Below are 26,226 nucleotides of genomic sequence, written 5' to 3' on the forward strand. Positions count from 1 at the left end.
CCCTCCCTCCCTCTCCATCATCCCCTCCCTCACCATCATCATACCTCCCTCACCCTCATCATACCTCCCTCACCCTCTATCACCCCCTCCCTCACCCTCCATCACCCCTACACTCACCCTCCATCACCCCCTCCCTTACTCACCACCATCCCTTCCCTCATTCTTCATCATACCTTCCCTCACCCTCCGTCATCCCCTCCCTCACCCTCATCATCCTGCCTCCATGATCCTACCCTACCCATCAACAGGCTTTTCTGGTTCCCACATAAAGCCACCCACTTTAAACACCAATGCCCAAAGCTCCCCAGTCCCAGCTCTCCTCACACTGCCTTCTGTTTGCCCTAGGGGCCTCACCCATGAGGAATCATTAAGACCTTTTGATTCCGGTGTGTTCCAGTGTATTTCAGTCAGTATGATTTCACCTCACTCAGTACAACAAACTCAAGACTCACCCATGTATCACAGGTCTGATTTTCTTCCTCTTAAAGTCTAAATTATTATACCTCTTGAGTATTTTTATAAAAAAAAAATGGCAACTGAGAATCTGTTAGCTACCAAGATGCTTTTCCAGGATTGTCTTACAAAATCATAAGGTCTGGTTACCACTGGGACACAGTGTCCAGTGGCACAGCTGCTGGTGACCCCTGACCTTTCCAGCTTCTCCACTGCTGTCCAGTGAGCTGGGCTTCATCCCTTCCAGCTAGCCCCACCCCTGCCTGCACACACCATGAACCTTTCTCTCTGTTCCCGGGCTGGGAAGTCCTCATTTCTTCCTGATCCAGTTCACTTGCCAAACCTGCGATGTAGGCTTTCTTAGCAATCCTTTCTCCTTTGACTTCTGCTGAGCTCCCCTCATCATCTTCCTTCTGGGTTGGGGAGGCAGCACCTGCCTCTCTGTGTGTCAGTCCATGGAGGCCATCTGCAAGCCTGCTCTCCTGGGCATTGGGATATTAAGGTTTGACCTGACAACGCCCACAGGCTCCCCCCAAGGCTGCAGAGGTATAGTGTGAGGAGGGCCTTGAATTTCCAGATCATACCTCATCTCTCCCAGAAGAGTGACACTGTGGTTTCAGATGCCATGACCTCTGGTTTGAGGTGAAACTAGAGTGGGGTCTGACACCAACACCTGCTTTTACATTCTACATCAACAGCACACGTTGAGCTCTTCCTAGGGGAAATCTGGTGACCGCTGTGCCCTCTGGAAAAAGGAGCAGGTGTCAGATGTGTCTCACAGGGTGGGATGCAGGTGTCTGAATAGGAGGAAGGCCCAAAAGAGGAGAACTCTGCCCCAAAAGAATGTTTGTAGCTGGCTTTGGTGATGCCCACCTGCAATCCCACCCTTAGGAAGCTGAGCTAAGGAATCAGTCTCCAGGTCCAGGCCAAACTGGGCATACACAGTGAGACCCTGCCTCCACAAAACAAAACAAAGTTTGGGTCACTTACCCTGCTCACCTTGACTTTCCAAGGCCATAGCCCTGGCTAGGTTAATGTTTCCTCATATCCAGTGAGTTCCAGAAGCAGCTGAATCATGCTTATACAACAGAAGAAAAGCTGCTCTGCCCATCTGCTCCCCTGTGTTCCAGCTCCTGAGCCCGACAACCCCTCCTAACTACTTTAGGATTAAGCAGCAGCCCTTCCCCACTCCCTAGCCCTCATCCCTTCTAACCCTCCATCTCTCCCATCCTTCCATTCCCTCTAACCTCTTTTCTCAGCCTAGCGATTAGCCAGTGCACACCACTCTTCCTTAGTCACAGGGCCCTGCAGAGAGCCGCAGCAGTTATCCTGGCTGTGCTTGCCCACCCATACCCCGCCATGATGCTTCCTCAGCATCCTTAATAGAGATGGTGGGTTTAAGACAAAAAGGGAGCATCCCCTGCTCCCACGGAAAGATACAGAGAAGCTTGGGAGTATGGCACTGGAGTGTGGTTTGTGTGGGACATACATGTCACTCCGTGCAACTTCTGGGCACTGCTGGCATGGTGGGGTAGAGTGGTCATCCCCTGAGTGTCATACAGCCTGAGACACAGACTGGCTCTGCCACTCTCTGACCTCAAACCTGTTTCTCTGTCTGTCTGTGAAGGCATGAATCCAGAATTCACACAATGTGGCTTCTGCCATTTTCCCCTTGTTAGAAACAAGTCATTATATCCAGCCCACACTCATGGGAGGAAATGAGACTCCACAGGCCCTAAAGGAGGGGTTTCAAAGCTTTTCCAACTGCCATAGCCTATGTGCCAGCCCCAGTCATTGACTTTGTTTCCCCATGTACAGAACCAGCTCACCGAGCTGGGTACTATGAAAGGAACCATAATCCCACACTAAGGAGGCAGACTCAGAAAGATAAACCTTCACCCCTCATCACTTCCCTAAGGTCCATTCAACTGGCAGAAAGTGTCACAGTCGCAGGCCAGAGCTGCTTTCCACAACAAATAACAGCAAGAAGCTCAAAAGACAAGCAAGAGCCCGACATGAACCCCAACATCTTGGTCAGTCTCTCAAGTGTAGCCCTGCTGGGCAGGTAGGCTAGTGGTGGGGTGCAGGCTCCTGGGACAGGTATGCTAGCATGGGAACAGACCTAGGACAAGCACTCTGCTGTTCAAAGCAAATGGCGGAGACAGTGAGGCCCAGACTCTTGGTTCTGCACTTTGAGCCCCTCTCGCTCTCACTTTTCAGGAAGAGCAACCCACAGGTGCATCTCTGACACTTCCTGCCAGTTAAACCTGGAGAACCAGATGCATCTGCCTTTGGAGCTCTGGCTAACCCTGTGCATCCTTGCTGGCCTTCTCTCCAGTATGTGTCCTAAAATCTTTGTGTCTTTTATGAACCTCATTGTGGCAGCTGATCTTCGTTGCCCATTTTATGAGATTTCAGGTCTCCCTGGAAACAAACCTCTGGGCACAACTGTGAAGGAGTTTCTAGATTCAAGTTCCATGAAGACCCCCTACCCCCGGCAAATGTGGGTGGGTGGCACCCTGCTATGGGCTGAGGTTCAGTATTGCATGAAAAGGAGAGAGTGAGCTGAACACAGAATTTTTCACCCTCTGCTTCCTGACTGCAGATGCGATGTGACCAGCGGGCTCATACTCCTGCCACCGTGCCTTCGCCTCCATGATGGACCGTACCCTCAAACCATGAGCACTAACAAGCTCTTCTTCCCTTACTTTGCTTTTATTGGTTTTTTTTGTTTGTTTGTTTTGTTTTTCGTTTTTTGAGACAGGGTTTCTCTGTATAGCCCTGGCTGTAGACCAGGCTGGCCCCGAATTCAGAAATCCACCTGCTCTGCCTCACAAGTGCTGGGATTAAAGGCATGCGTCACCACTGCCCAATTGTTGGGCATTTTTGTAAATGAAAAAAGTAGCATAGCAGTCCCTTATCACTACAGAAAACTCTGCTTATGCGCCCCCTTCTGCTCACTGCCTCTTATAGAATGGGTCCCCTCAGATTTCCCTAGATATTGTTTTGACAGTCAGCTTCCAGGCTGACCTTTGGGGGGATTCCATCATCCCCACTTCTGCCAACTCCATTCCAACTGCAGAGTACAGAGCACAGCAACCTGACATTTAATTATGCTATCTACAGACTTTATCCCTTTACCTGCAAGCATGTCACTCAGTGCTGGGAACTTGCCAGGAGGCCAGGGTCATCACATACTCCTGTGGGTGGCATAAGATGGATAACACTGAAATTGGAGGGTCATAAAGGAAAGTGAGAGCTCCACCCCAGGGGCTGCAGTTAGGGACAGCTTCTCTGAAGATGTGGTGTGTTAATAATGGGAGCTCCCTAACTCATGGGGAGAGTAAAGAGCACGAAAAAGTCCATGAGTCCTGGAGGACTTTTTTGAGCAACTATTATGTGCTTTGACAAGGAAGCAGGTATAGTAACTATTGCATTTCCTGACCTCAGAGAGCTTACAGTCTGGTGGGAGAGCAGATACACAGAGGACAGGGAGATTGGGGGTATGGTTAGTTCTGAGAGTGGTGGAGCATGGAGAGGCCCAAGAGGCTCCTTAGGTTGTGTGGAGGGACACAGCATGTTTGGGCTGAACCACCCAGACACTGATATTGGCTGGCTGGTAAGAGACAGAGGCGCCTGCTATCACAACCCAAGGGTCTGCTCAAGGTAGAGCCAGTGCAAAGGTTGTGGTTAGAGCCAGCCTGGTGTACTGAAGACAAGGGGGCGGGGGTCAGGAAGGAGCCTCAGAGGTGGTTTGAGTGGCAGGGCAGGTAGTAGGGGGCATCCTTGGAAGGAAGCCTGCAGGACAGCGCTTTGGTCAGGAAGTGATGGACATGTTACTGGACCCTGTATTGTCTTCTGACTTACCTCAAATAGGACAATGACCCTGCTCAGGAAGGGGGTCTGTGGCACCTAGACAAGGTGGAAGGGCCAGAGGAGAACTTCTGAGAAGAAAACCAGAAGCCGTGAAGAGGTGGGAAGGGGCATAGGATTCAGAACCTCAGGCCCACCAGGACACAACCTCAGGTCCACAGCAAATGGTGACCTTGCATGTCTCAGACAACAGCGTAGGAGTGCTCCTTGCTTATCACGTTTGGGTGAGGGGAATGACCCAGGTAATTTAAGGTCTGAATGCGGGGACTAGGCCACACAGCTAGGGCTGGGCCTTGGCCTCCCCTCCCAGCTGCACTTTCCATAAGTCCCACCTTCAGCAGATCAGACCCGCCTCCCGCCTCCTTGCCTCCTCACTCGTGGGTCTAGGTCATCTCCAGTCTCAGGACTAAGGTTCACTAAAGTCCCATCGCGGTCTGGTCTGGTGAATCACCTGCTGGCTCCGGACCGTGGGTGACCAGCTAGGCTCCAGGCGTGCTAGGCATGGAACTCAACTAGGAATGGGGGGAGGGGGGAGGCGGGGAGGGTCCCCAACCCAGCTATGGGTACTCAGCCTTTTGAGGACGCGTCTGTGGCTGCACCGTGCTTTACAGACGATGGTGGCCCATTTTGCTGAAGGGAAAGCCGGGGCTCTCTGGGGAGCAAGGTACCTGCAAACGGTCGGACGACCAGAGCTTGGTTCTTCTAGTTCGCTTCCCAAATCCCTCACCCCATTCTAGGGACTGGGGAAGGATTCCCTGATTGGTCACATCTAGGGGCCTGGCCCGAGGGCCTCCTATGATTGGAGAGATCTAGGCTGGGCGGGCCTCTAGGAACCGCCTCTTCTCAGCCTGGAGGCGGAGCACTGACCCCAACCCTCTCTGCACAAGACCCGAGCTTGTGCGCCCTCCTGGGAGCTCACTGCCCCTGTGCTGACAGCTGACAGCTGACTGATCCTCGCAGCTAGCAGGTACTTCTGGGTTGCTAGTCCAGGCCTCTGGGCCTGTGACTCTGTTTTCCCTAATCCCCGTCTTTGACCTTGGGTAAGTTTCTTTTTCTTTTGTTTTTGTGAGAGGCACCCAGAGGCTCTCCTCTAAGGGCAGACGCTGAACCTTGGAACCATAGCTCTTGCCCTGGGAACTATAGTGCCTGCCTTTTTTTTCTCCCCTCTTGAGGGAAGTTTTCCCTGAGTAGCCTCGGCTGTCCTGGAACAAGCTCCGTAGACCAGCCTGGGTGTCCGGAGTGCTAAGATTAAAGGCATGCACCACCACCACAGACTCATGTCCTGGGAATTTTCGTAAGCACAGCCGAATCTTGGCTTCTGGTCTGTAAATTGTGGAGGTGTGGTGGCTAACAGTGTACCTCTCCTGAGGTTCCTGGAGAATTCTGGTCCTAGGCAGCTGGTGGTGAGTGTTGGCACTGTCCTCTGTCTAGTTAAGTTCTCTGTGCCCAGGAGACAGCATGGTCATATTTTACAGAGGCACTTGAAACACAGGTAAGGTGACAATTCACTTAGGCCTTGCAAGCTTGAGAACTGGATTGCTCTGTTTTACCCTGTAGCCACACAGGATCATGGAAGTGTCGGATCTTGGCCCCCTGAGGGCTGTACCCACCCTGGAGCTGGGGCAAAGAGGCTATCATAGGAGAGGGTCAGCCTTGAGCAGTTATGGAAAGGGGTTCCTTGTATTCTAGCAGAATACCTGGCCATGGGTTGAACCCTGACTACCACCAGGTCTGCTCCTAGTCTGGGACTGCAGCAGGGTATAGACAGAGGACTCCTGTTGCTGTTCTGCTGTCCTGACCCAGGGGCTGGAAGAGGGGACTGCAGAGCAGGAGCCCTCTGAGTCCCTGAAGGCTGGAGGCTTCAGCAGCCCCTAGGGGTGTCCCATGACAAGAAGACAGGGCTGGGAGTCTGCACCCTATAGCCTTGGGGCTCAGTAGGTCTTCCAAACCCTCGTCTGCTATCTGTGTGGCCAAAGGCAAGCTTTATGTGGCAGTCCTCACTCCATGTTCCTTCTTGTCCCTGGAGTGTGATAATGGCCGATCTGCAGATATCCCAAAAGTGGGGTTTTGTTTTAGTTTTGTTTACTTGTGTTTTTCTCCTTACTCTTTCTATAAATAACAGATGTTCACAGGGAAGGGATGCAGGTGAGGGAGCACAGATCTGAAATCTCAGCACTCAATGGGGCTGAGATGGGAGGATGGAAATTTCAAGGGCAGCCTGGGCTATGCACTGAAACTCCCTTGAAAGAAGGCAACAAAAACACTGAGCACACAGACACCATATCACAGACACCCACATACCATACACACACACACACACACAGACACACACACAGACACACAGACATGCATACCATACCACACATACACACACACACACACAGACACACAGACATACATACCATACACACACACACACAGACACACACACACACACACACACACACACACACACATACTATACCACACACACACATACATACCATACCACAGACAGACAGACACATACACCATACCATAGACACACATGTCATACATATACCATACCATACCACACACACACACACATACACACACACACACACACACACACACACACACACACACACCACGTTACTGCTTTGGGAAATTACAATGAACTGTTATCTGCTGGAACATGTTGGCTCACATATCCCAAGCCAGCAACAGTTTGCTACATCCTGATGGTATGGCCTACAAACTGCAGTTCACCACAGCGTAGACCCGCCTGTTGTCCTCTGGTCCTCCTATAGTTTATAAGGGAGATACTAGATCAGCACTGAGCAGTTTTTCATGCCCTCTGCAGAGAGTTTGTACCCACTTACTGTTTCCCAAACCTCGCCAACACTCAGTATCATATTATTTTCAGTACCTGTCAGTTTTACAGAGGGAATATGTACTGTGTTTGGCACTGCATTGTTCTAATTGGTTGTGATTTGAACGTGAATTTGTCTGTTGGCTGTAAGTTTTTCCTTTTAACAAAGTGCTTTATATGTGAAACTTTGTCATATTCAATTTGCCTTTACTGTAGAGCTTGGAAAGCTTACTGTTCACTAATATTTCTAACATAAGTCCTCTCCCTCCCTCCCTCCCTCCCCCTCCCCCTCTCTCTCTTTCTCTCTTCCCTCCCTTTCCTTCTCCTCCTCCTCTTTCTTCTCTTTCTCCTCCATTTTTGAGACAGGGCTTCACGTAGCCCAGGCTGGCCCTAAACCCTCTATGTAGCTGAGGGTGACCTTGACCTCCAGTCCCCCTGCATCCACCTCGGGAGAGCTGTGCTAACAACCTGTACCAGTACACTTGGTTTCTGTGGAGCTAGGGATGAAACTTCATGCATGCTAGGCTGATGTTCCATCAGCTAAGCCCAGTTCCCACCTTACTGTATTTTCTTCTTGTCTTTGGTGTAAAACTGTTCACTTTTAACCCAGTTGGATTTTTTTGAGCAAAATGTAGGCCAGAGAGCTCTATTTGTTTCTTTAAATTAATAATCAACCCTCAGAACTTGTTTTAAGTTTATGGGAAAACATGAGGGCAGAATTGGGTTCCCATATGTTCACTCTGCTCATGCCTTCTCCTGTTAAACATTGACTGTGCTGTGCAAGCCGACGCCAGTGCAGTGTGATGACATCAAAGCCACGTTCTGCAGTGGGATGTCCCCCTGCTCTTCAGGTTTGGGTGGTATGTAAGGACGTGTATCCACCCTTGTAGTCAGTGCTTACCTAGTATCTCCCTTATAAACTGTAGGAGGACCAGAGGACAACAGGCGGGTTTACGCTGTGGTGAACTGCAGTTTGTAGGCCATACCATCAGGATGTAGCAAACTGTTGCTGGCTGGGGATATGTGAGCCAACATGTTCCAGCAGATAACAGCTCACTGTAATTTCCCAAAGCAGTAACATGGTGTGTGTGTGTGTGTGTGTGTGTGGTATGGTATGGTATATGTATGACATGTGTGTCTATGGTATGGTGTATGTGTCTATCTGTCTGTGGTATGGTGTGTATGTGTGTGTGTGTGTGTGTGTGTGTGTGTGTGTGTGTTTATGGTACGTGGGTGTCTGTGTGTTCTCTACTCGCCACCCTTTCCTCCATCCAGGAAACCACTGACCTTGGCACTATCTCTGGTTCCCTGGGTGGCTTTTCAGAGTGCTGTGCAGTTGTGATCATAGTGGACGGCACCTCTGCCAATGAGCTTCTCTTGCATCTAGGTGTCCAGCGTGTCTTTTCACAATGTCCTAGCACGTGTCCTCCGATCTGGCTTATTTTCCATTATCTGAAGCCCAGCACCACAGGCTTTATTTTGTTTTTCCCATTCACTCCCTACCTGGTGTCATAGTTGCTTCCAGAACTGGTCAATTCTAAGGAAGGCTGCAAGTGGGGCTTTACGTGGACCTTAGTTTTCTGTCCATTTGAAGAAATGCCAGTGAGGGAGTGCCCTACTTAGGGGTTGCATTGCTGTGATGAAACACCATGGCCAATAGCAACTTGGGAAGGAAAGGGCTTAATTGGCTTATGCTTCGTTATCACTGTTCATCATCAACAGAAGTCAGGAACTCAAACATGGCAGGAGCCTGGAGGCAGGAACTGATGGGGAGGTCATAGAAGAGTGCTGCTTTGCTTCACATGGCTTTCTCAATCTGCTTCCTTAAAGAACCTAGGCCTCCATCCACAATGAGCTGGGTCCTCAGGACCCCACCCACAGTGATCTGGGTTCTCAGGACCCCACCCACAGTGAGCTGGGCCCTCCCACACCAATCACTAATTAAGAAAATGCCCCATAGGCTTGCCTACACCCTGATCTGATGATGGAGGTGTTTTCTCAGTTGAGGTTCCCTCCTCTTCAATGCTCTAGCTGTGTCGAGTTGACATAAACTAGCTGGTGCAGAGTGGGTTCTAGAACCCATACTTATAGTGAGCTGTGCCTTAGAACGAGAATGTTTTGGGGAACTGGAGCGGTGACTTACTGGGTAAGAGTGCTTGCTGCTCTGGCAGAGGGCTTGCATTCTATCCCTAGCACCAAAGCCAGGCAGCTTACAACCTCCTGAGGCTCTAGCTCCAGGTGAATCTGATGCCACCTTCCAGCCTCCATGGCTTTTTTTTTTTTTTATTTTATTTTATTTTATTTTATTGGATAGTTTCTTTATTTACATTTTAAATGTTATTCCCTTTCCCAGTCCCCCCAAGCCCCTTATCCCACTCCCTATCTCTCTGCTTCTATGAGGGTGTTCCACCCACCCACTCCCACCTCCCTGCCTGGCATTCCCCTACACTGGGGCATAGAGCCTTCATAGGGCCAAGGACCTCTCTTCCCATTGATGCCTGACAAGGTCATCCTCTGCTACATATGTGGCTGGAGCCATGGGTCCATCCATGTGTACTCTTTGGTTGGTGGTTTAGTCCCTGGGAGCTCGGAGGGGGGCGGGTTCTGGGTGGTTCATATTGTTGTTTTTCCTATGGGACTGCAAAGCTTTTCAGCTCCTTCAGCCCTTTCTCTATCTAACTCCTCCATTGGGAACCCTGTGCTCAGTCCAATGGTTGGCTACAAGCATCTGCCTCTGTATTGTCAGGCAGTGGCCGAGCCTCTCAGGAGACAGCAATAACAGGCTCCTGTCAGCAAGCACTTCTTGGCATCCACAATAGTGTCTGGTTTTGGTGACTGTATATGGGATGGATTCCCCAGGTGGGACAGTCTCCGGATGGCCTTTCCTTCAGTCTCTTCTCTACACTTCGTCTCCATATTTCCTCCAGTGAGTATTTTGTTCCTCCTTCTAAGAAGGACCAAAGCATCCACACTTTGGTCTTCCTTCTTCTTGAGCTTCATGTGGTCTGTGAATTGTATCTTGGGTATTCTGAGCTTTTGGGCTAACATCTACTTCTCAGTGAGTGCATTCCATGTGTGTTCTTTTGTGATTGTGTTACCTCACTCAGGATTGTATTTTCTAGTTCTATTAATTTACCTAAGAATTTCATGAAGTCATTGTTTTTGATAGCTGAGTTATCCATTGTGTAAATGTACCACATTTTCTGTATCCATTCCTCTCTTGAAGGACGTCTGGGTTGTTTCCGGCTTCTGACTATTATAAATAAGGCTACTATGAACATAGTGGAGCTTGTTGTATGTTGTAGTGTCTTTATTATATGTTGGAGCATCTTATTAGCACATTTGAATTGAGTTGCTACCCTTCTGACTGAGTTTTGAGGATTGGCTTTTCAGGTCTCCCAGTTTATGGATTCTTGTTTCATTTTCTTGATGGCGTCCCTTAAAAGTAGAAATTTTTAACTGAATAAAGGAGGACTTAACTCCCCTTTTCATGAGCCCCCGGTTCTGTGCTTTGAAAGTTATTGATGAATGTAAGGCTGTCCATGTCTCTTTTACTATCTTTGAGTGATTTATAACCTCAAGTCTGTGATTCATTTGGACTTGATTTTTGTGGAGGTTGTGCAGTGTTCGAGCCAGCATGGCCTCCTGTGATGTAGTCAAGCGCCCACTTCTGGTAGTTCACATGCCCACGGGCTCGTGAGATGGTGGAAGCAGGCATAGGGTTGGGTATGAAATGCAGATGTGTGAGGTTGGCCAAGGCAGACGGGCATCGCCGCTCTGTGCTGAAAGAGCCCTGGGTGTTTGGTGAGCATTTAGGGTGCTCAGGCAGCAGCACGCTGCACATGTAGGAATTCGTGAGGCTGCTTCACATCTGTGGTTTCTGTGCTTCTGAGTGTGTGAAGTGAGCATTGCTTCAGTTTTTTTTCCCTAAACCATGCATATGTGGTAAGCAGACAATTTAAAGAAAGCTACCAGAGAGTACTTCAGGTTTTACAGGAAGGTGCTGGGCTTAGCAGCCACTCATACTGACTTCTGCTTCATTCCAATGTCCCTCTTTTCAGCCTTCCCCCTTAGCACTCACAACCCAGTCACCCTGTGCTCTGGAGGCCGATGTCAAGCAAAGCTCCTTTTTGTCTCTCATATGGCTTCTGGGCCTGGTGCAATAAGCCTGATGTACCCTCAAGAGAAGTGTGGTGGCTTTCTCATTAACAGCAAGGGAACAAAGGCTTAAAGTAGTGGGACCAAGGTCACAGGCGGGTCAGTTCCAGGGGATGGTCCAAAATGTCTCTGAGGACTTGCACCAGGTTTATGATAATTTGCAGGGATTAATGAAGGGAGCCTCCTGAAGCTACAGTCACTATCTGATCCAACAGCTGTCATCAGTCCTCACATCCACAGATGTCAGGATTACCCATGTTCCCTTGCACAGTGGCAGTCTCCCCAAGCCGCCTGCTGCTCATGGAACCCCAGGGATGACCAATGCAGGAGAAAGCACCCGTTGGAGCTTGAGCGGTTCCCCCCATCCCACTCCCATCTCCAGAGAGCCCTTTCTAACCCTCTGGCTGCTCCTTCAACAGGTGCCTTCCAACCCTGTGTTGCCATGAAGATTGCAGTAATTGGGCAGAGCCTGTTTGGCCAGGAGGTTTACTGCCAGCTGAGGAAGGAGGGCCATGAGGTGGTGGGTGTGTTCACCATCCCAGACAAGGACGGAAAAGCAGATCCCCTGGGTGAGTGAGAAGCTCAGGGGCAGGGAGGAGGGTGGGAGGAAATCCACCTGCTGGGCAGAGCCACTACAGCGGGCTGGTGGGTAAAGTCCGGGGTCTCATGGCATGGCCCTTGCTAGAGGACACTTACACACCTTCCATCCTGAATCCACCCTGATGCCAAGTGGCTGCTGGACTGCCCTGGAATAAAGTGACTATAGGGTGGGATCTGCATCCTGACCAATGGCCATAGAGAAGCCCAGCTTGTCCCACATACCTCTCCTAACTTCTCTGACCCAAGCATCTAAGCTCTGAAGGCCTCCTAGGGGTGGTAACCTGGAGTTGTCATTCCCCAAGGTGGGCATGCTCCATGTCACCGTCTCTAGGGCTCTGTTAGCTCTGAGTGCTCAGTCCACCCAAAGGTTCCTGGCACAGCAGAGTGGGTGGAGCTGAGAGGTTTCCCTTTCAGCATCTTCTGGGTGTCCTACCTCACTGGGGAGAAGCCACTTGAGAATCACAGTCCTTAGGACTCCAGAAGAGCACCCAGGATACTGGGGCTTCCATATGATGAACAGACACACTTCTCAGGCCTGCTGGAGAAGGACTGTAGGCACAGCTTAAGGATGGGAGATTGAGAGTAGGGAGGTGGCTTTGTGGGACCAGCCAGATCCAGGGCCAAGCAAGCAGTCACAGTCTGACCCCTGGATTCTGATGATGCCTGCCAGGTCTCAGCCCTGCTCCTGACCGCAGCATGATAAGCATCACCTCACTCTCTGAGCTCTACAAACAGATACTAACAGTGACCAGACTATTCTGCTCCCCGTACCAGCCCAGGCCCAGTTGGGACCACTGCTTGACCTTGACCTTGGAAGGCCTACAGGAGTCTCACTGGCCACAGCGAGGCTGCTTTGGAAGTGTAGCCCAACTTAGTCTCATAGCTGCTGGTTACACTGCGGAGCGGTGATTTGTCCTGGTCTCTTCAGCCTGCTTTCTCTTTTCCCCTGTTTTATTTACCCTGGTACCTCAGTACATGGGATGTCATCATCCACATTCCAGGGACTCTCCTCTTTTCAGTTAGCACCTTGGCAACACCCTCCCACTGATTTCCAAACCTGGTGAGGTGACATTGGCAATGTAGATTAGCCCTCACATCAGGTCATGGTGGCAGAGATGAGGACAGAGAGCAGGGTCAGGCCAGTCAAGAGTGAACAACAATACAACAGGACTGCTCTCATAAATACTGAAGAATGGCCAGCCAGAGAGAGCCCCTTACGGTCAAGGTCATGCCTTCCAGAGGCCGCTGCTGCCACCAACCTGAGGGAAAGAGGGAATGATGTTGTGCAGGATATGGCCTATAAGGAGACAGGAGGAGCCCTGCAGGCTGGACTGGACCTCCAGGCTGCAGGTGTGAGGAACAGAGTGTGTACATTGGGATCAGGTCTGTGTACTAGCAACAGGGATTAAGCAGCTTCTCTGGGAAGGAACTCTTGTAGCTGGGGTAAGGCATCCTGCTAGGGTGGTGGACAGGATCCCCACCAGAAGGACCAAACCCTTTCCTCACCCTTCTTGTCCTCCTCCCTCCGGCCTCCTCACCTCCACCTGGTACAGCTGACACCCAGAGGGGAGAGAGGTAGGGAAAGGGAAAAAAGGGAAAGTAGAGATGGTAGTGAAGAGGAGAGAGAGACAGTGTTGGACATGGATGGGCCTCTAGAAAGGACTGTGAGGAGAGCGGCTATGGGGAACCTGTGAGATCTGAGCAAGGGAGCCATTCAGAGGCCTTAGGGCTCACAGCAGGAAAGTCCCTGCTGCTTACCCATGGCTAGCCCCACCCACATCCTAGCAGAACTTTGCTGGACAGTGGAAACTGGAATGGTCCTGCAGCCACTTCTCTGGGTAGAGATGGCTGATAGTGTGTGGGTAGAATAGAGAGGACCTGCTCTCACCTGCTCTCTCCACAGGCCTGGAGGCTGAGAAGGACGGCGTGCCCGTGTTCAAGTTCCCTCGGTGGCGGGCTCGAGGACAGGCTCTGCCAGAGGTGGTGGCCAAATACCAGGCTCTGGGTGCAGAGCTCAATGTGCTCCCCTTCTGCAGCCAGTTCATACCCATGGAGGTCATCAATGCCCCCCGGCATGGCTCCATCATCTACCATCCATCTCTGCTGCCCAGGCACCGAGGAGCTTCAGCCATCAACTGGTAAGATGGGCTCCACCCCCAATATGCCTGGCATGTCACCCTCCCTCAGCCTGAAACATCTCTCTGAGGAGTCAAGTGCATTGTGCAGACGCCTACCCTGCACCATGTGTCTTCCCTGAACCACAGCCGGGGAGTGTTACTACAGCATGCCAGGTGGAGGTGCACACTTTTAATCCCAGCACCCAAGAGGCAGAGGCAGGAGGATCTCCGAGTGTGAGGAGAGCCTGGTTTACAGAGTGAGTTCCAGGATGGCAAGGGATATATACTGAGAAACCCTGTCTCAAAAAATAAAACCAAAACCAAACCAAAACAGAAACCCAGCAGGCCTTGTAACAGCAGGAGCAAGAGCTTTGCTGGGCATGGTATATGCAGGAGGACAGAGGGTGCAAGGGGCTGTATTAGGATGTCGAGAGGGTTGCAGAGATCAGGGTTTCTGTCTATTCATCTCACCTGTCTTAAGGGATGTTACCTAAGGCAGGATGCTTCTGGCATGTAATTTGCATGGCTGGCGATCATAAACATTGTTTCTTTTCTTCCCTTTCTATAGGAGCAGGTGTCATCCCTCCTATGGGAGGAAGTAGCGCCCCTCCCCCAAGAGTGGCAGGGGCCTGGGGACAGCTCCCAAGGTGTCCTCTGACACTGTCAGACTGGCACTTTCCTCCTATCTTCCAGGACCCTCATTCATGGAGACAAGAAAGGAGGCTTCACCATCTTCTGGGCTGATGACGGGCTGGACACCGGGGACCTTCTACTGCAGAAGGAGTGCGAGGTGCTTCCAGATGACACCGTGAGCACGCTGTACAACCGTTTCCTCTTCCCAGAGGGCATCAAAGGCATGGTAAGGCTGAAGGCTGGCCACGCCTGCCTTCCCATCACACGCCTGCGCTGACGCAGCCTCTCGTCTTCTTGGCTCTGCTGCCCTCCCTGATCCTCTCTGGCCAGGCACACACCTCCAATTTCAGGACACATGAAAGAGGGTACTCACTCTTTAGGATCTCAAAGGGATGGGATGATGAACATGAGGAACTGTGGCCAGAGTCCAAATCAAGAGGGAGTTAGACCAAAAGGGTATTTGTGGTTGGAGTCATTGATTAGACAAGTCTAGACAACAGGGTGGGCCAGGTGTAATTAAGCCTCTGAGTCTTTGGGTTCTCACATTTCAATTTGGTCCTTTTTCTCGTAGTTCATTTTATCCTCAGGTCAGGTGTCCTGCGTGAGATGAAAGATTCTTGACTCCTGGATGGTTTTGCTCATTTCCTTCACCTGTTTGATTGTGTTTTCCTGTAGTTCTTTAAGGAATTTTTCTGTTTCCTCTTTAAGAGCTTCTAGCTTTTTACCTGTGTTCTCCTGTATTTCTTTGAGGGTGCTATTTATGTCTTTCTTAAGGTCCTGTATCATCATCATGATAAGTGATTTTAGATCTGAATCTTGCGTTTCCGGTGTGATGGTGTGTCCAGGACTTGCTATGGTGAGAGAATTGGGTTCTGATGATGGCAAGTGACCTTGGTTTGTGTTTGTGGGACTGGCTGAGGAGCTTGCACCCAAGATCTACTCTGGACACCAGAACGGAAGGAACCTCAGTCACTGGGCTGGCGGAGTTCCTGTGTGCCTGGTCCTGCTGGTTACTCCCAGTTACTCCCAGTGTTGGGACAGATGTTGGTTCCTCCTCACCTCTGATCCTGGGTGTGTCAGAGTGCCTGGGAGTGGAGCTTCCTCTGGGTGTTGTGAGACTGGCTGCAGAACTTGTGCCCAAGGTCTGCTCTGGACCCCAGCCCAGACAGACAGGAAGGAACCCGAGTCACTGGGCTGGTGGAGTTCCTGTGTGATCCTTGACTCCTATGTCTAAGCTTTCAGTTCCCTAGTCCATGGGGTGATAAACCCCATTTCTCCAAGATACATGGCTGAAAGATCAAGGAAGACTCTGATTGGACATCCCGGGGTCATGTGGTTATACTGACTCAGTTGCTGGCCAGAGCAACAAGAACACTCTGATTTGTGGGGGACTCTGCAAACATCACAGCCTGCAGAGTGTTGATCCAAGAGAGACAAGAAGGAAATTTGGTTCAATATGACTCAGTAGCTAGTGTTGGTTCACACTTCATGTTTATTTTAGGCATATTTAAGAACAGCACAATTTGGTGAAAAAAGATTTCCTGGTGATATTTAACTCAATCCTGAGTGCACAATAAAGCTTAAGACATGCATACAGTGAAACCCTACTTTGTAAAGTACGTGTGAAGAGTACATCTTCCATAAAAATGGCCTCTGTAGATTGACTGAGGAAAAACAAGTTCATGGTAAGGGTCTAGGGGAGGATGTGGTATGGTCCCAGCCACATAGATAGCATAGCACAAATGTCATCAGGCTATTAACCATGCCTTGTCCCAGACTTCTGGGCAGACAACTAGTTATTACACATCTCTCCATTTGAAGAGCCAACCATGCATGGTTTTTGTTGTTGATATTGTTGTTGTATGGTTTGTTTTTTGTTTTTTTGTTGTTGTTTTTTGGTTTTGTTTTTTTGTTTTGTTTGGTTTGGTTTGGTTAGTTTTTTAGAGGCAGGGTATCTCTCTGTGTAGCTCTGGCTATCCTGGAACTGGCTTTTTAGAGCAGATTGGCCTCAAGCTCAAGAGATCCACTTACTCTTGCTTCCTGAGTGCTGAGATTAAAGGTGTGCACCATAACCCCAGGCTAACCCTGTTTGTTTAACATCCCTGATTTCCCTAGTCCTTATCAGTGAACACAAGGACCTCTGCCTCCTACACTGATTGGCTGCCTCTCTGCATCCTGCTGTGATCAACTGGGGAAGATAACTGCTCAATTGCAGTGCTGTCCTAGACTCTCCACAGGGCAGGGCTGTGGAAGACGTGGAAGGACGTGGAAAGCTGCTGTTGTTCCTGTAGGGTAGGCTAGTGAGAGACGACCAAACCCTTGACAATCAGGCCAAGACGTTTCTGGACAAAGCCTTGTCCCCTGGCAGTGAGAAAGGTGTCAGTCACCAGAGCACTACAAGCTCTGAGTCGTTGGCCCCTCACCTCAGTCTGTTTTCACATCAGCTGCCTTTTTGTCTTTAATGTTGTGTTAAGCAGTAGTGAGCAAAGCTACCTTGTTGAATGCTTAGCCTGAGAAGAGAGGACGTCACATTCCACAGCAAATGGCTCAGATGGCCATTAGAGACAGAGTATCCATGGCAACCACTGGTCACATGTGTCTAATTAAATTAATTATAATTAATTTCCATTCAGGAATTTGGGGATGGGAATCTAGCTCTGGAGTATAGTGACTACTTTGTATGTGGGAGGCCTGGGTTTCATCCCCTGCATTATAACACACACACACACACACACATACCTTTGAAGTCCCCAGGAGCTGCAAGGTTCCTGGCTATTATACAGGACTGTACAAACACAGGCCATGTTTCTGACTATAGCATATTCCAACAGGCAACCCTCCCTGCATTACAGTTCTGATACCCTATTTCTTTTCTTTAATTTTTTCCTATGTATTTATTTTACATGTGTAGTGTTTACCTGAGCATTTATCATGAATGTTAGAAGAGGGCATCAGATCCCATAGAAGTAGAGTTATAGGAGGCTGTGAGCTGTCACATGAGTGCTGGGAATGGAACCAGGTCTTCTCACAAGAACAGCCAGTGCCCTTACCTGCTGAGCACCTCCCTGGCCCCATGGCACTCTATTTCTTGTCAACAATACCTCTTCTGGGTCCTGCCTCAGGGTGGGTGACAGTTTCCTTTTCACTCCTTGATTCAGACCCCAGAGAAGTCACTTTACTACAGATGCCCAAGCCCACATCAGGGCGTGAGAGCGGCTCTCCTTCCAGTAACCCGTAGGCTTGGGTATCTGTTATCCCCAGTGGGGTCTGGCAGGTTCCTCTCCTAGAGATCTAGAAAGTCTATATAATCTAAGGCCATGATGTGTGGCTGATGGTCTGTGTGCCATTCCACTCTCGCCAACTCCTGTCACCCATACCCTGTGTCCCTGTGTCCACGCTGTAGGGCTTCTCGGGTGCCTGCAGGGTGAAGACCAAGGCAGTATGTAGGCGGGATGCTGATGCTGGGGAAGCTAACTGTAAAGTCTCCTTGCAGGTTCAGGCTGTGCGACTGATCGCAGAGGGCACAGCCCCCCGCCACCCCCAGCCTGAGGAAGGAGCCACCTATGAGGGCATTCAGAAAAAGGAGACAGCCAAGGTGAGTACCAAACTCAGCTACCCAACATTCCCTGTGTCTGGAGTGCAGACGTGGCTCAGGGAAGCAAGGTTCAGCTGACACTATAGAAACAGCGGTGGAAAGCAGGGTTCCAGCCCAGCATCGAAACATGGAGGGACAAGGTCGCTTCGGGTAGCGTGTTCTTCCTGGTTCTCTTTAAGGAGAAGAAGCAAGCATCACTCCAGGGAGGAAGAATAATTAGGGCTATGGCATAGATCAACCTTGGTGCTGGAATCTCCAGGGCATTAAGCAGTTTCTTAGAGCAGCAGTGGGTAATTGTCCCATGGCTGCCTCTACTTGGGACTGGCTATCTCTGTAAGGAGCTCTGCATGAGCCCTGTATACATAAAGATACTGTAGTGGGGCTCTACAGGATAGACCAAAGCATTCTTCCTGGGGACTCTGTGAGGCCTCAGCCCCCTTGACAACAGTAGAGTAGCCTCTTCCTAAAGCCATTCTATAGGCTGTGCAGGGAGAGACCTTTGGGTCACAGCCCCAAACCAGGGCACCCACTCTTCACTCAGACACACGTCTAGGAGGAGGCCCAGGTCCTACCTGCAAGGCTGGGCCCACTGTGCAGCAGTCTTCAGGACTAGGAGAGGCTAGCTGAGGACACAACATCTTGGATCCTACAGATCAACTGGGACCAGCCAGCAGAGGCCATTCACAACTGGATCCGTGGGAATGACAAGGTGCCAGGTGCCTGGACAGAGGCTTGTGGGCAGGTAGGTTCCCATGACGTTGGTGTTTGGAAGGAGAGCTGCATGCCCCAGCCCTGCAACCTTGAAAACCACCCAATCGGTTTTAAATGCTTGATAAATTCTACAGCCCCTATTCTACCTTCTCCTAAATGACCCCAACTCCAGGACTAGGAGATCCTGTACTGATCAGAGCTAAAAGTGAGATGTCTGCTGCCACTGGTGGCCCCAGGAACCTACTGTAACCTGGAACCCTGCTGAATTTGCTTAGCTTGAGCCTCACCCTTACACTCTCAGATGCCATAGGCCCAGCTCTGACTTTGCTCCAGGGGAGAGGCAACTTACTTGGAGCTGAGACTGGGCAGCAGCTGGACTTAGGATAGAGAGATGCAAGGTTTATGTACCTCTCAAAGTCGGCCTGGTGTCCATACAGTCTGCTGTCTAGTCCCCTGACCCCCAGCTAACTGTAAATGAACTATGCAGAGGACCCTTCACTTTCTGCACTGACACACAACCCTTCGCCATGGCTGGTTCATCTGCAGCAGTGGCCAGCAGCAGCCAAGGATCTGTGGCTTTGTGGAATACCTTGAGAAGACTTTTCTGAGGGTCTGTGCCCCTGAGGTCTAAGGCTCTGAGTCAGTGCAAAGCTCTTAAAGATGACAGAGGCTTGAGGTATCCAAGTCCTGAGATCTTCTAGACCCAGCCCCAAAGACTGGGTCTAGGTCCTCCTCAGCCTTACGTGTAGATTACAGCTCTTCCAGGTCTCTCCTGTTCCCCCTGAAGGCTGGTCTCAGACCCACTCAGCTTGCGCACACTAAGGTCACATCAGCCCCAATACCACTTGGCCTTCTCAGCCCCGTGGAGCTTCAGCGGGGCTGCACATAGCAGGGCCTCATCTTATCGGTTGTCTCTTGGCTTCTCTCCCTCCATAGAAGCTGACATTTTTCAACTCGACACTCAACACTTCAGGACTGGTGGCCCAGGGAGAAGCTCTACCCATCCCAGGAGCCTATCGTCCAGGCCTGGTCACCAAAGCGGGACTCATCCTCTTTGGGAATGACGATAAAATGGTAAGGTAACAGCACAGTGCTGTGAGTCACCGGCCTGATCATAGGTTCAAGGTCACCCACACTGCTGTCCTTGGGCTCAGGCCCTGCAGGAAGATCCCAGGGTGCCCTTGAAGAGACAGAAAGAACCAAGAGTTAAGGGAGAAGCTGCTTGAGGACAGGCTGTGTGGGGCAGGGCTGCACTTTCTGACAGGCTAGATATCTTGTGTGACAGAAACCCTTATCAGTAGCCCTGGCCTAGAATTTAAAGGCATCAAAGCCATGCCCTTAAACCCCTACGCCTCAGTTTCCCTCTCTCTGAATGGGGCAGCTGCTGAGTTCTGGTAGTTCTTACTGGGCTTTGCATATCAGAATAGCAGCTGAATTGAATGGAGTGTACTTAGGGCACCAACCACTACTTAAACACGATGAACAGGCATTCCATTTCACTCTCCAGACAACCCTATGAGATAATTACAGATATTGTTTGCATATTTCAGAGGAGCAGACCACAATGAAAAGACTTAAAAAGTTTCCCCAGGGTTTCTCAAGCTACTCAGTGGCAGAGCTGGGTTTCAGGCCCTAAATTCTGGCTCTGAGGCTGCTGTGCCCTGAGACTCCATGCTGGGAATTTTCTCACAGGTGTGAGGAGGGGCACATCTCCAGCACTTTGCAACCTTGACTGTATGAGTGTGGCTAAGGTGAAGTGTGGAGAGTTATGCTGACTGACAAGGCTCTCTCGTATTCTCGTGCCGGATTATGAGAGGCCAGGGCCGTCTCTCAGCTGCCATTTAACAGTAGGTGGGCGTTTAGATATGCACAATGCATGTGTGCAGACTGATGCTATCTGTCTGTCGTTGAGGTCCCTATAAATAGCATCCGAGAGGAGAGTTCCCCGCCAAATGATTATTCAGGAGCACTCTGGAGAAGAAAAAAAATCCCATGAGGTTGTGAGGGCAGAGCAAAGCCTTTAGTTAAGGACTGGGTTTGTCTGATCAAGGTGTCTCTGAGGAGCCATTGACTTTTCCTCCACCCTGAGCATGTGCACACGGGTCAGCGTCTGCTGTTCTCATTCTTGGAATAGCGTGGAGCCCTTGACCTCTCTGGTCACAGGTGCTTTCTCATCCAGTTCAGGAAAGAGGAGAAGGTGCAGTAGGCTGCCAGTGGCCAGTTCCTTGCAGCAGCTGGAGACTGGTGTTAGCATTCAGGAGGGGCAGGTTCCCCAGGGCCCTGGCTGCCTCTGTCCCTGCAGCCATATAGACAACAGAGCATAGGAGCCTTCTGAAAGCAAGACTCAGGCTTGTCTGCTGGGTCTAGCTGGCCTCCTGCTTGCTGACAGTTCTAGAATATCTTCAATTTATTTATAGTGCATTGGCATTATAAACACTGTTCACCCTGGTTGTGACTCTGGAATATTCTTATATATACCTCGAATTGGCCAGATTTTGTAATGTATTGTATGAGTTACTGAACCCTGTCTGCTCATACATAATTGTCTAATAAATGTTAGAAGGTCAGGCAGGGGAGAGACATGATTTTGGATGAGCTGGCAGCAGGCTGGCTTATCTTCATTGACTCTGCCCGCACCGCACACTTTCCACAAGCTCCGCAGAGCTGGAGCCAGGTTCTGTCCATGAGGATGCGGACCAGGCTTACTGGACTCTCCTTGTATCCTTTCCTCTCTCCACCTGCGTCTCAGAAAGCCATTTGTCCTCCAGATGTTGCCATGGGGTTCTGGGAGCGATCCCATGACTAACGATCCATCATCCACCGTTGACTCAGTTGACCTTCACAATAGTTCTGCAATCATTTTTCTTTTCTGATGAGAAGCTGCCCTTTCAGTAGAAATAACATCATTATTCAACAAAAGAAAGCACTTGGCTTGTGGCACTCAATGTTAAGAGCCTGCTCGACATGAGGGAGACCCTTGGTCACACACACACACACACACACATGAACATATGCACACACACATGTACACATACATGCACTGCACACACAGAAATCTAGAAAGCAAGCACAGTGTGATGGACAATTAGGATAAAGGACAGACATATGTTGTGTGGTTTCTTTCATATGCCCAGGACAGTGTGTTTCAGTTCTGTCATCTCATGTGGTTCCTGCTCTCTTGGCTATGAGGGCTGGAAGGAAAGTGCGAATTCCCCGCTCAGCTGCCCACCCTGCCCTGGTCCTACTGAGGTTCTCCCTGTTGCAGCTGCTGGTGAAGAACATCCAGCTGGAAGATGGCAAGATGATGCCAGCCTCCCAGTTCTTCAAGGGGTCTGCTAGCAGCGCCCTGGAGCTGACAGAGGAGGAGCTGGCCATAGCAGAGGCCGTGCGGGTAAGAGACACCATCAGTGGTACCACCCAGGAGGGCGGAACTGCGTAAGTGTTTTCTGTGTTCACATTCCCTGTTGTTGGGAATGCACTGGCCTTAGTCAGCATTGCCTCTGTCCCGTGTTGGCACTTTCTGATGTTCCTGGTCCCTTCTTCCTTTATACCCGGGCCCCTGGGATCTGGGTCAGCTGAATCTGCCTTTTCCAGGTACTCACTCCGAACAGTTAACAAATGGAACTTAGCTTTGGAGTAGTTAAAGGTGGGGGCTTATCCCCATGACCTGTGATGAGTGTGTGTCTGGAACTCTCACAGTAACACCCAGGTAGTGACCAGCGTAGCTTCAGAGACAGGTTCCCTTCCAGTTCCTTCCCTACATGGTCTGTCATGCCCACTCCACCCCCTCCCACTGAGCACACCAGAGAGGGGAAGGGAGGCGAGAATAACCTCAGGTGGCAAGCAAGTGCAACAAGAAACAGACTTCTCTAGGAGACAGAGAGCAACTTGTTTTTATTGGTGGGGATGGGTAAAGGCTTTTTAAACTTTAAGGATGAGTGTGTTATATGAGGTGTGTATATAGCATTTGTCAGGGCCAGGGTGCTGGGGACAAATGTATATGGAGGAATGTATTCCCCCTCATTTGTAGATGGAGGAATTGCAGGTGCTGGACATGACCTTCATCTGGCTTTGAGTATGAGACTTCCTCTGGTGTGCACAAAGGTGGGGGAGCAGGACTACATATGCCTGGGACATGCAGGCCTGAGTCAGGGGAGCGAGTAGTCCAACTTCCTACTGCTCTCAAACATGACTCAACCTGTTCCTGCTCAATACTGGCTCTCCCCCACAATGGTCTACATGTAGCTTCCTTCCCTGGTTGCCTACCCTGAAGATGGGTCAGCAGCCACCTCCCAGGATCTGTTCCTGGTCCCTTCCACTCTGTCTCCCTGTCCTCAGAGTCACATGTGGTACTGAGCCTTGATGAGGAGATGACACTGAAGGGTTTCAGCTTAGTCATCCATCTAGTCAGGGGCTCAAGTCAGGGGCTCCTCTGCCTGCAATGGCTCTATCCAGATAAACCCATTTGAGAGGCAAGCCTCATAAGTTGAATTTTCACTGAGGGCACAGGCCTCGGCAGCATGCACAGTAGAATATGTTGATGTGACCATCAGGTTTCTCTGGGGCTGCAGCTTGCCCCACCCCAGACATTAGGAGTGGATCTCACCATACGGGTAGCCTGGAAAACACTCCTAATGTAGAATTCCACGTGGGCTTTACAGCACATGAAGAATCCATGTGTGTCCCTTACTTAACAAGTACCACCCTCATACCATGTGAAGAGGAGAGTGGCAAGTCCTCACAGGCTAAGGGACTTGGAGACACTTGCTGAGCTCCTTCTGATTGACAGGCAGTGGGTGGGAGTGGCAAATGAAGCTGCTGTCCATGTATGGCTCCCAGCGGTGCAGACAGTAAGACAGCTTTGGAATACATTCTATACATCACAGGGCCTGTGAGACAAGGCCTCAGAGATGGGGTCAGCATTGGAGGGAAGCTGAGAGCTAGCTACAGAGAAAACATCTGGATAAACCTTAGCGCAGAAGACTGTAAGTATAAGGACACTGCAGGTGCAAGAACACCACAGGTGCAGGGACAGTACAAGTGCAGGGACACCAAAGTGCATGGACAGCACAGGTGCAAGGACAGCACAGGTGCAGGGTCAGCACAGGTGCAGGGACAGTACAGGTGCAGGGTCAGCACAGGTGCAGGGACAGTACAGGTGCAGGGTCAGCACAGGTGCAGGGTCAGCACAGGTGCAGGGACAGCACAGGTGCAGGGACAGCACAGGTGCAGGGACACCAAAGTGCAGGGATAGCCCTGTCTGAAGAGCTCACCTCTGCCATGATCCAGGAACAAAAGAGGGAGCTAAATGGAGGTGGGTCACAGCTGGGACCAGTGTTATAACACTGAAGAGTAAGAATCTACAAGAGACAGTCATGAGGTGCCATGTGGTCCAGGATAGCAGAAAGCCAGCATCTTCCCTAGGAATGCTGGGCATTTTAAATGTCTGGGAGGAAAGGAGGAGGGAAGGAAGGAAGAAGGGGAGAAAGGAAAGGAGGAAGGAGGGAAGAGCTCCACATTTGCTGGATTTAACCCCCTCCATCCAAATAAAGAAATTTTCAGAATATTCTTGGAGCAGCGGCTGTGGCTGTGGCCCTGCCTCTGAGCCTGCTCAGGGTCACTGGACCAGCTGGACCTACAGACTCTGAGCCAATGCTTGCTTACAGTGGCTGCTGTGGAGTTCTGTGCAACAGGGTGAAAGTTGTCCCAGTGGATTGGGTAGTTCAGTCTGGCATCTGTTAGAAACAGCCATCCTACCACAACCACTGGGAGTGCCGGCTACTGGCCTCTCCTCACTTGCCCAGCAGGACAGCAGCTCGTTCTGCTGTACTTCAGAGGGCCCAGGTCAGAGGAGTGCTAGCCAGTCAGCATCTCAGAGCAGACACTCACTGTGTCTGGTCTTCACCATCATTTCAGGCTGCCATATGAGTTCTGAGCTGGGAACACTGGAACCCTGACAGCCGCACCAAGGCTGGGAACAAGACTTTCTGATACCCAGCCATTTTCCACTGCCTTCATTGTACTGGGAGACCAACCGCGTGGCAGGAGACCAGCAGCCTCGTCTCACAGTGGCCAGAGCTGTGGCCTCAGGGACAGTGCCTTGAAGACCACAGAGCTGCTGCCCTCAGCCAGCAGTGAGAACGGCACCTACATCTAGCACCTCTGTCTCTCATGGTCTTTGTTTTCCAGAGCTCTTGGATGCGAATCCTGCCCAATGTCCCAGAGGTAGAAGACTCTACAGATTTCTTCAAGTCAGGAGCTGCATCCGTAGATGTTGTGAGGTGAGTCCAGGGGCATAGGAGTCCCTTCCAAGTATCTACTGTGGCCTCATTAAGCCACCATTGATTGTATTTGTGTATCATTCATAAAGAGATCAGAATGGACCCTCCAGCAGATATGGAAGCTAGGCCCAGATATCTGCCCCCAAGCTGGCCTCTCATCCTGGAAGAGCCGCTGATGCCCAGCTGTCATTGCTAACCCTTGGCTGGTGTTGGCTGCTGCAGCTCAGGGAGTTGGGCTCACATGTAGCGATAAACACCATGACCAAAAGCAGTGTGGGTAGGAAAGGGTTTATTTGGCTTAAAGGTCATATCCCATCACTGAAGGAAGCCTAAGCAGGAGCCGGAGGCAAGACCTGAATGAAGCAGAGGCTTCATGGGACCGCTGCTTCCCACAGTTTGCTCAGCCTGTTCTCCATTACCACTCAGGACCACCTGCCCAGGGATGGCACTTCCCACAGTGGGATGGCCTCTCTCGCATCAATTTGTAAACCAGAAAACACCACACAGACTTGCCTCCGGGCCAATCTGGTGGAGGAATTTTCTCAGTCGAGGTTCGTCTTCCCAGAGTATTGGCTGGTTTTCCATGGCTGTGATAAAGCACCATGACCAAGGCAACTTAGAAGGGAGGTTTATTTTAGGCTTCAGTTCCAGAGTGATGATAGTCCATGGTGGCTGAACAGAGGTGTGGTGGCAATAACAGTGGAGAACTCACGTCTCAAACCATAAACAGGAAGCAGAGAAGGCTAGAGTCTTTTGAAACCTCAAAGCCCACCCCCAGTGACATACCTCCTTCAACAAGGCTACACTTCCTAGCCCTCCACCAACTGCTGACCGAGTATTCAAATGTGGGAGACTATTAGGGGTGCATCTCATTCAACCACTACCAAATGTAGCTTGTGTCATCAAATTGATAGACAGACAGACAAACACAAAAATCATGATGCTGAGGAGGGAACTCAAGTCCTAAAGTAG

General features: G+C 50.5%; 1 protein-coding gene and 1 long non-coding RNA gene across 2 annotated transcripts in view; one reads left to right on the top strand and one right to left on the bottom strand.

Annotated features, from left to right (window-relative positions):
• LOC116098250 overlaps positions 1 to 5,018 on the bottom strand; it is a 28,497-nt gene extending 23,479 nt beyond the window's left edge. The window contains exons 1-3 of the long non-coding RNA XR_004121755.1: positions 4,995 to 5,018; positions 4,321 to 4,397; positions 3,595 to 3,653 (exon numbers count right to left, since the gene is read on the bottom strand). This is a non-coding gene — a long non-coding RNA (uncharacterized LOC116098250). The remainder of the gene's footprint in view (positions 1 to 3,594; positions 3,654 to 4,320; positions 4,398 to 4,994) is intronic.
• Positions 5,019 to 5,183: 165 nt separating this feature from the next.
• Aldh1l1 (aldehyde dehydrogenase 1 family member L1) overlaps positions 5,184 to 26,226 on the top strand; it is a 52,734-nt gene continuing 31,691 nt past the window's right edge. The window contains exons 1-9 of the mRNA XM_031382554.1: positions 5,184 to 5,293; positions 11,737 to 11,886; positions 13,821 to 14,055; positions 14,728 to 14,893; positions 18,161 to 18,262; positions 18,915 to 19,004; positions 19,910 to 20,047; positions 22,239 to 22,364; positions 25,163 to 25,254. Of these exons, the coding sequence (XP_031238414.1) occupies positions 11,760 to 11,886; positions 13,821 to 14,055; positions 14,728 to 14,893; positions 18,161 to 18,262; positions 18,915 to 19,004; positions 19,910 to 20,047; positions 22,239 to 22,364; positions 25,163 to 25,254 (1,076 nt within the window). The 5' untranslated portion in view covers positions 5,184 to 5,293; positions 11,737 to 11,759. The remainder of the gene's footprint in view (positions 5,294 to 11,736; positions 11,887 to 13,820; positions 14,056 to 14,727; positions 14,894 to 18,160; positions 18,263 to 18,914; positions 19,005 to 19,909; positions 20,048 to 22,238; positions 22,365 to 25,162; positions 25,255 to 26,226) is intronic.

Source organism: Mastomys coucha, unplaced genomic scaffold, assembly GCF_008632895.1.
Source record: "Mastomys coucha isolate ucsf_1 unplaced genomic scaffold, UCSF_Mcou_1 pScaffold20, whole genome shotgun sequence".
Classification (NCBI taxonomy): Eukaryota; Metazoa; Chordata; class Mammalia; order Rodentia; family Muridae; genus Mastomys; species Mastomys coucha.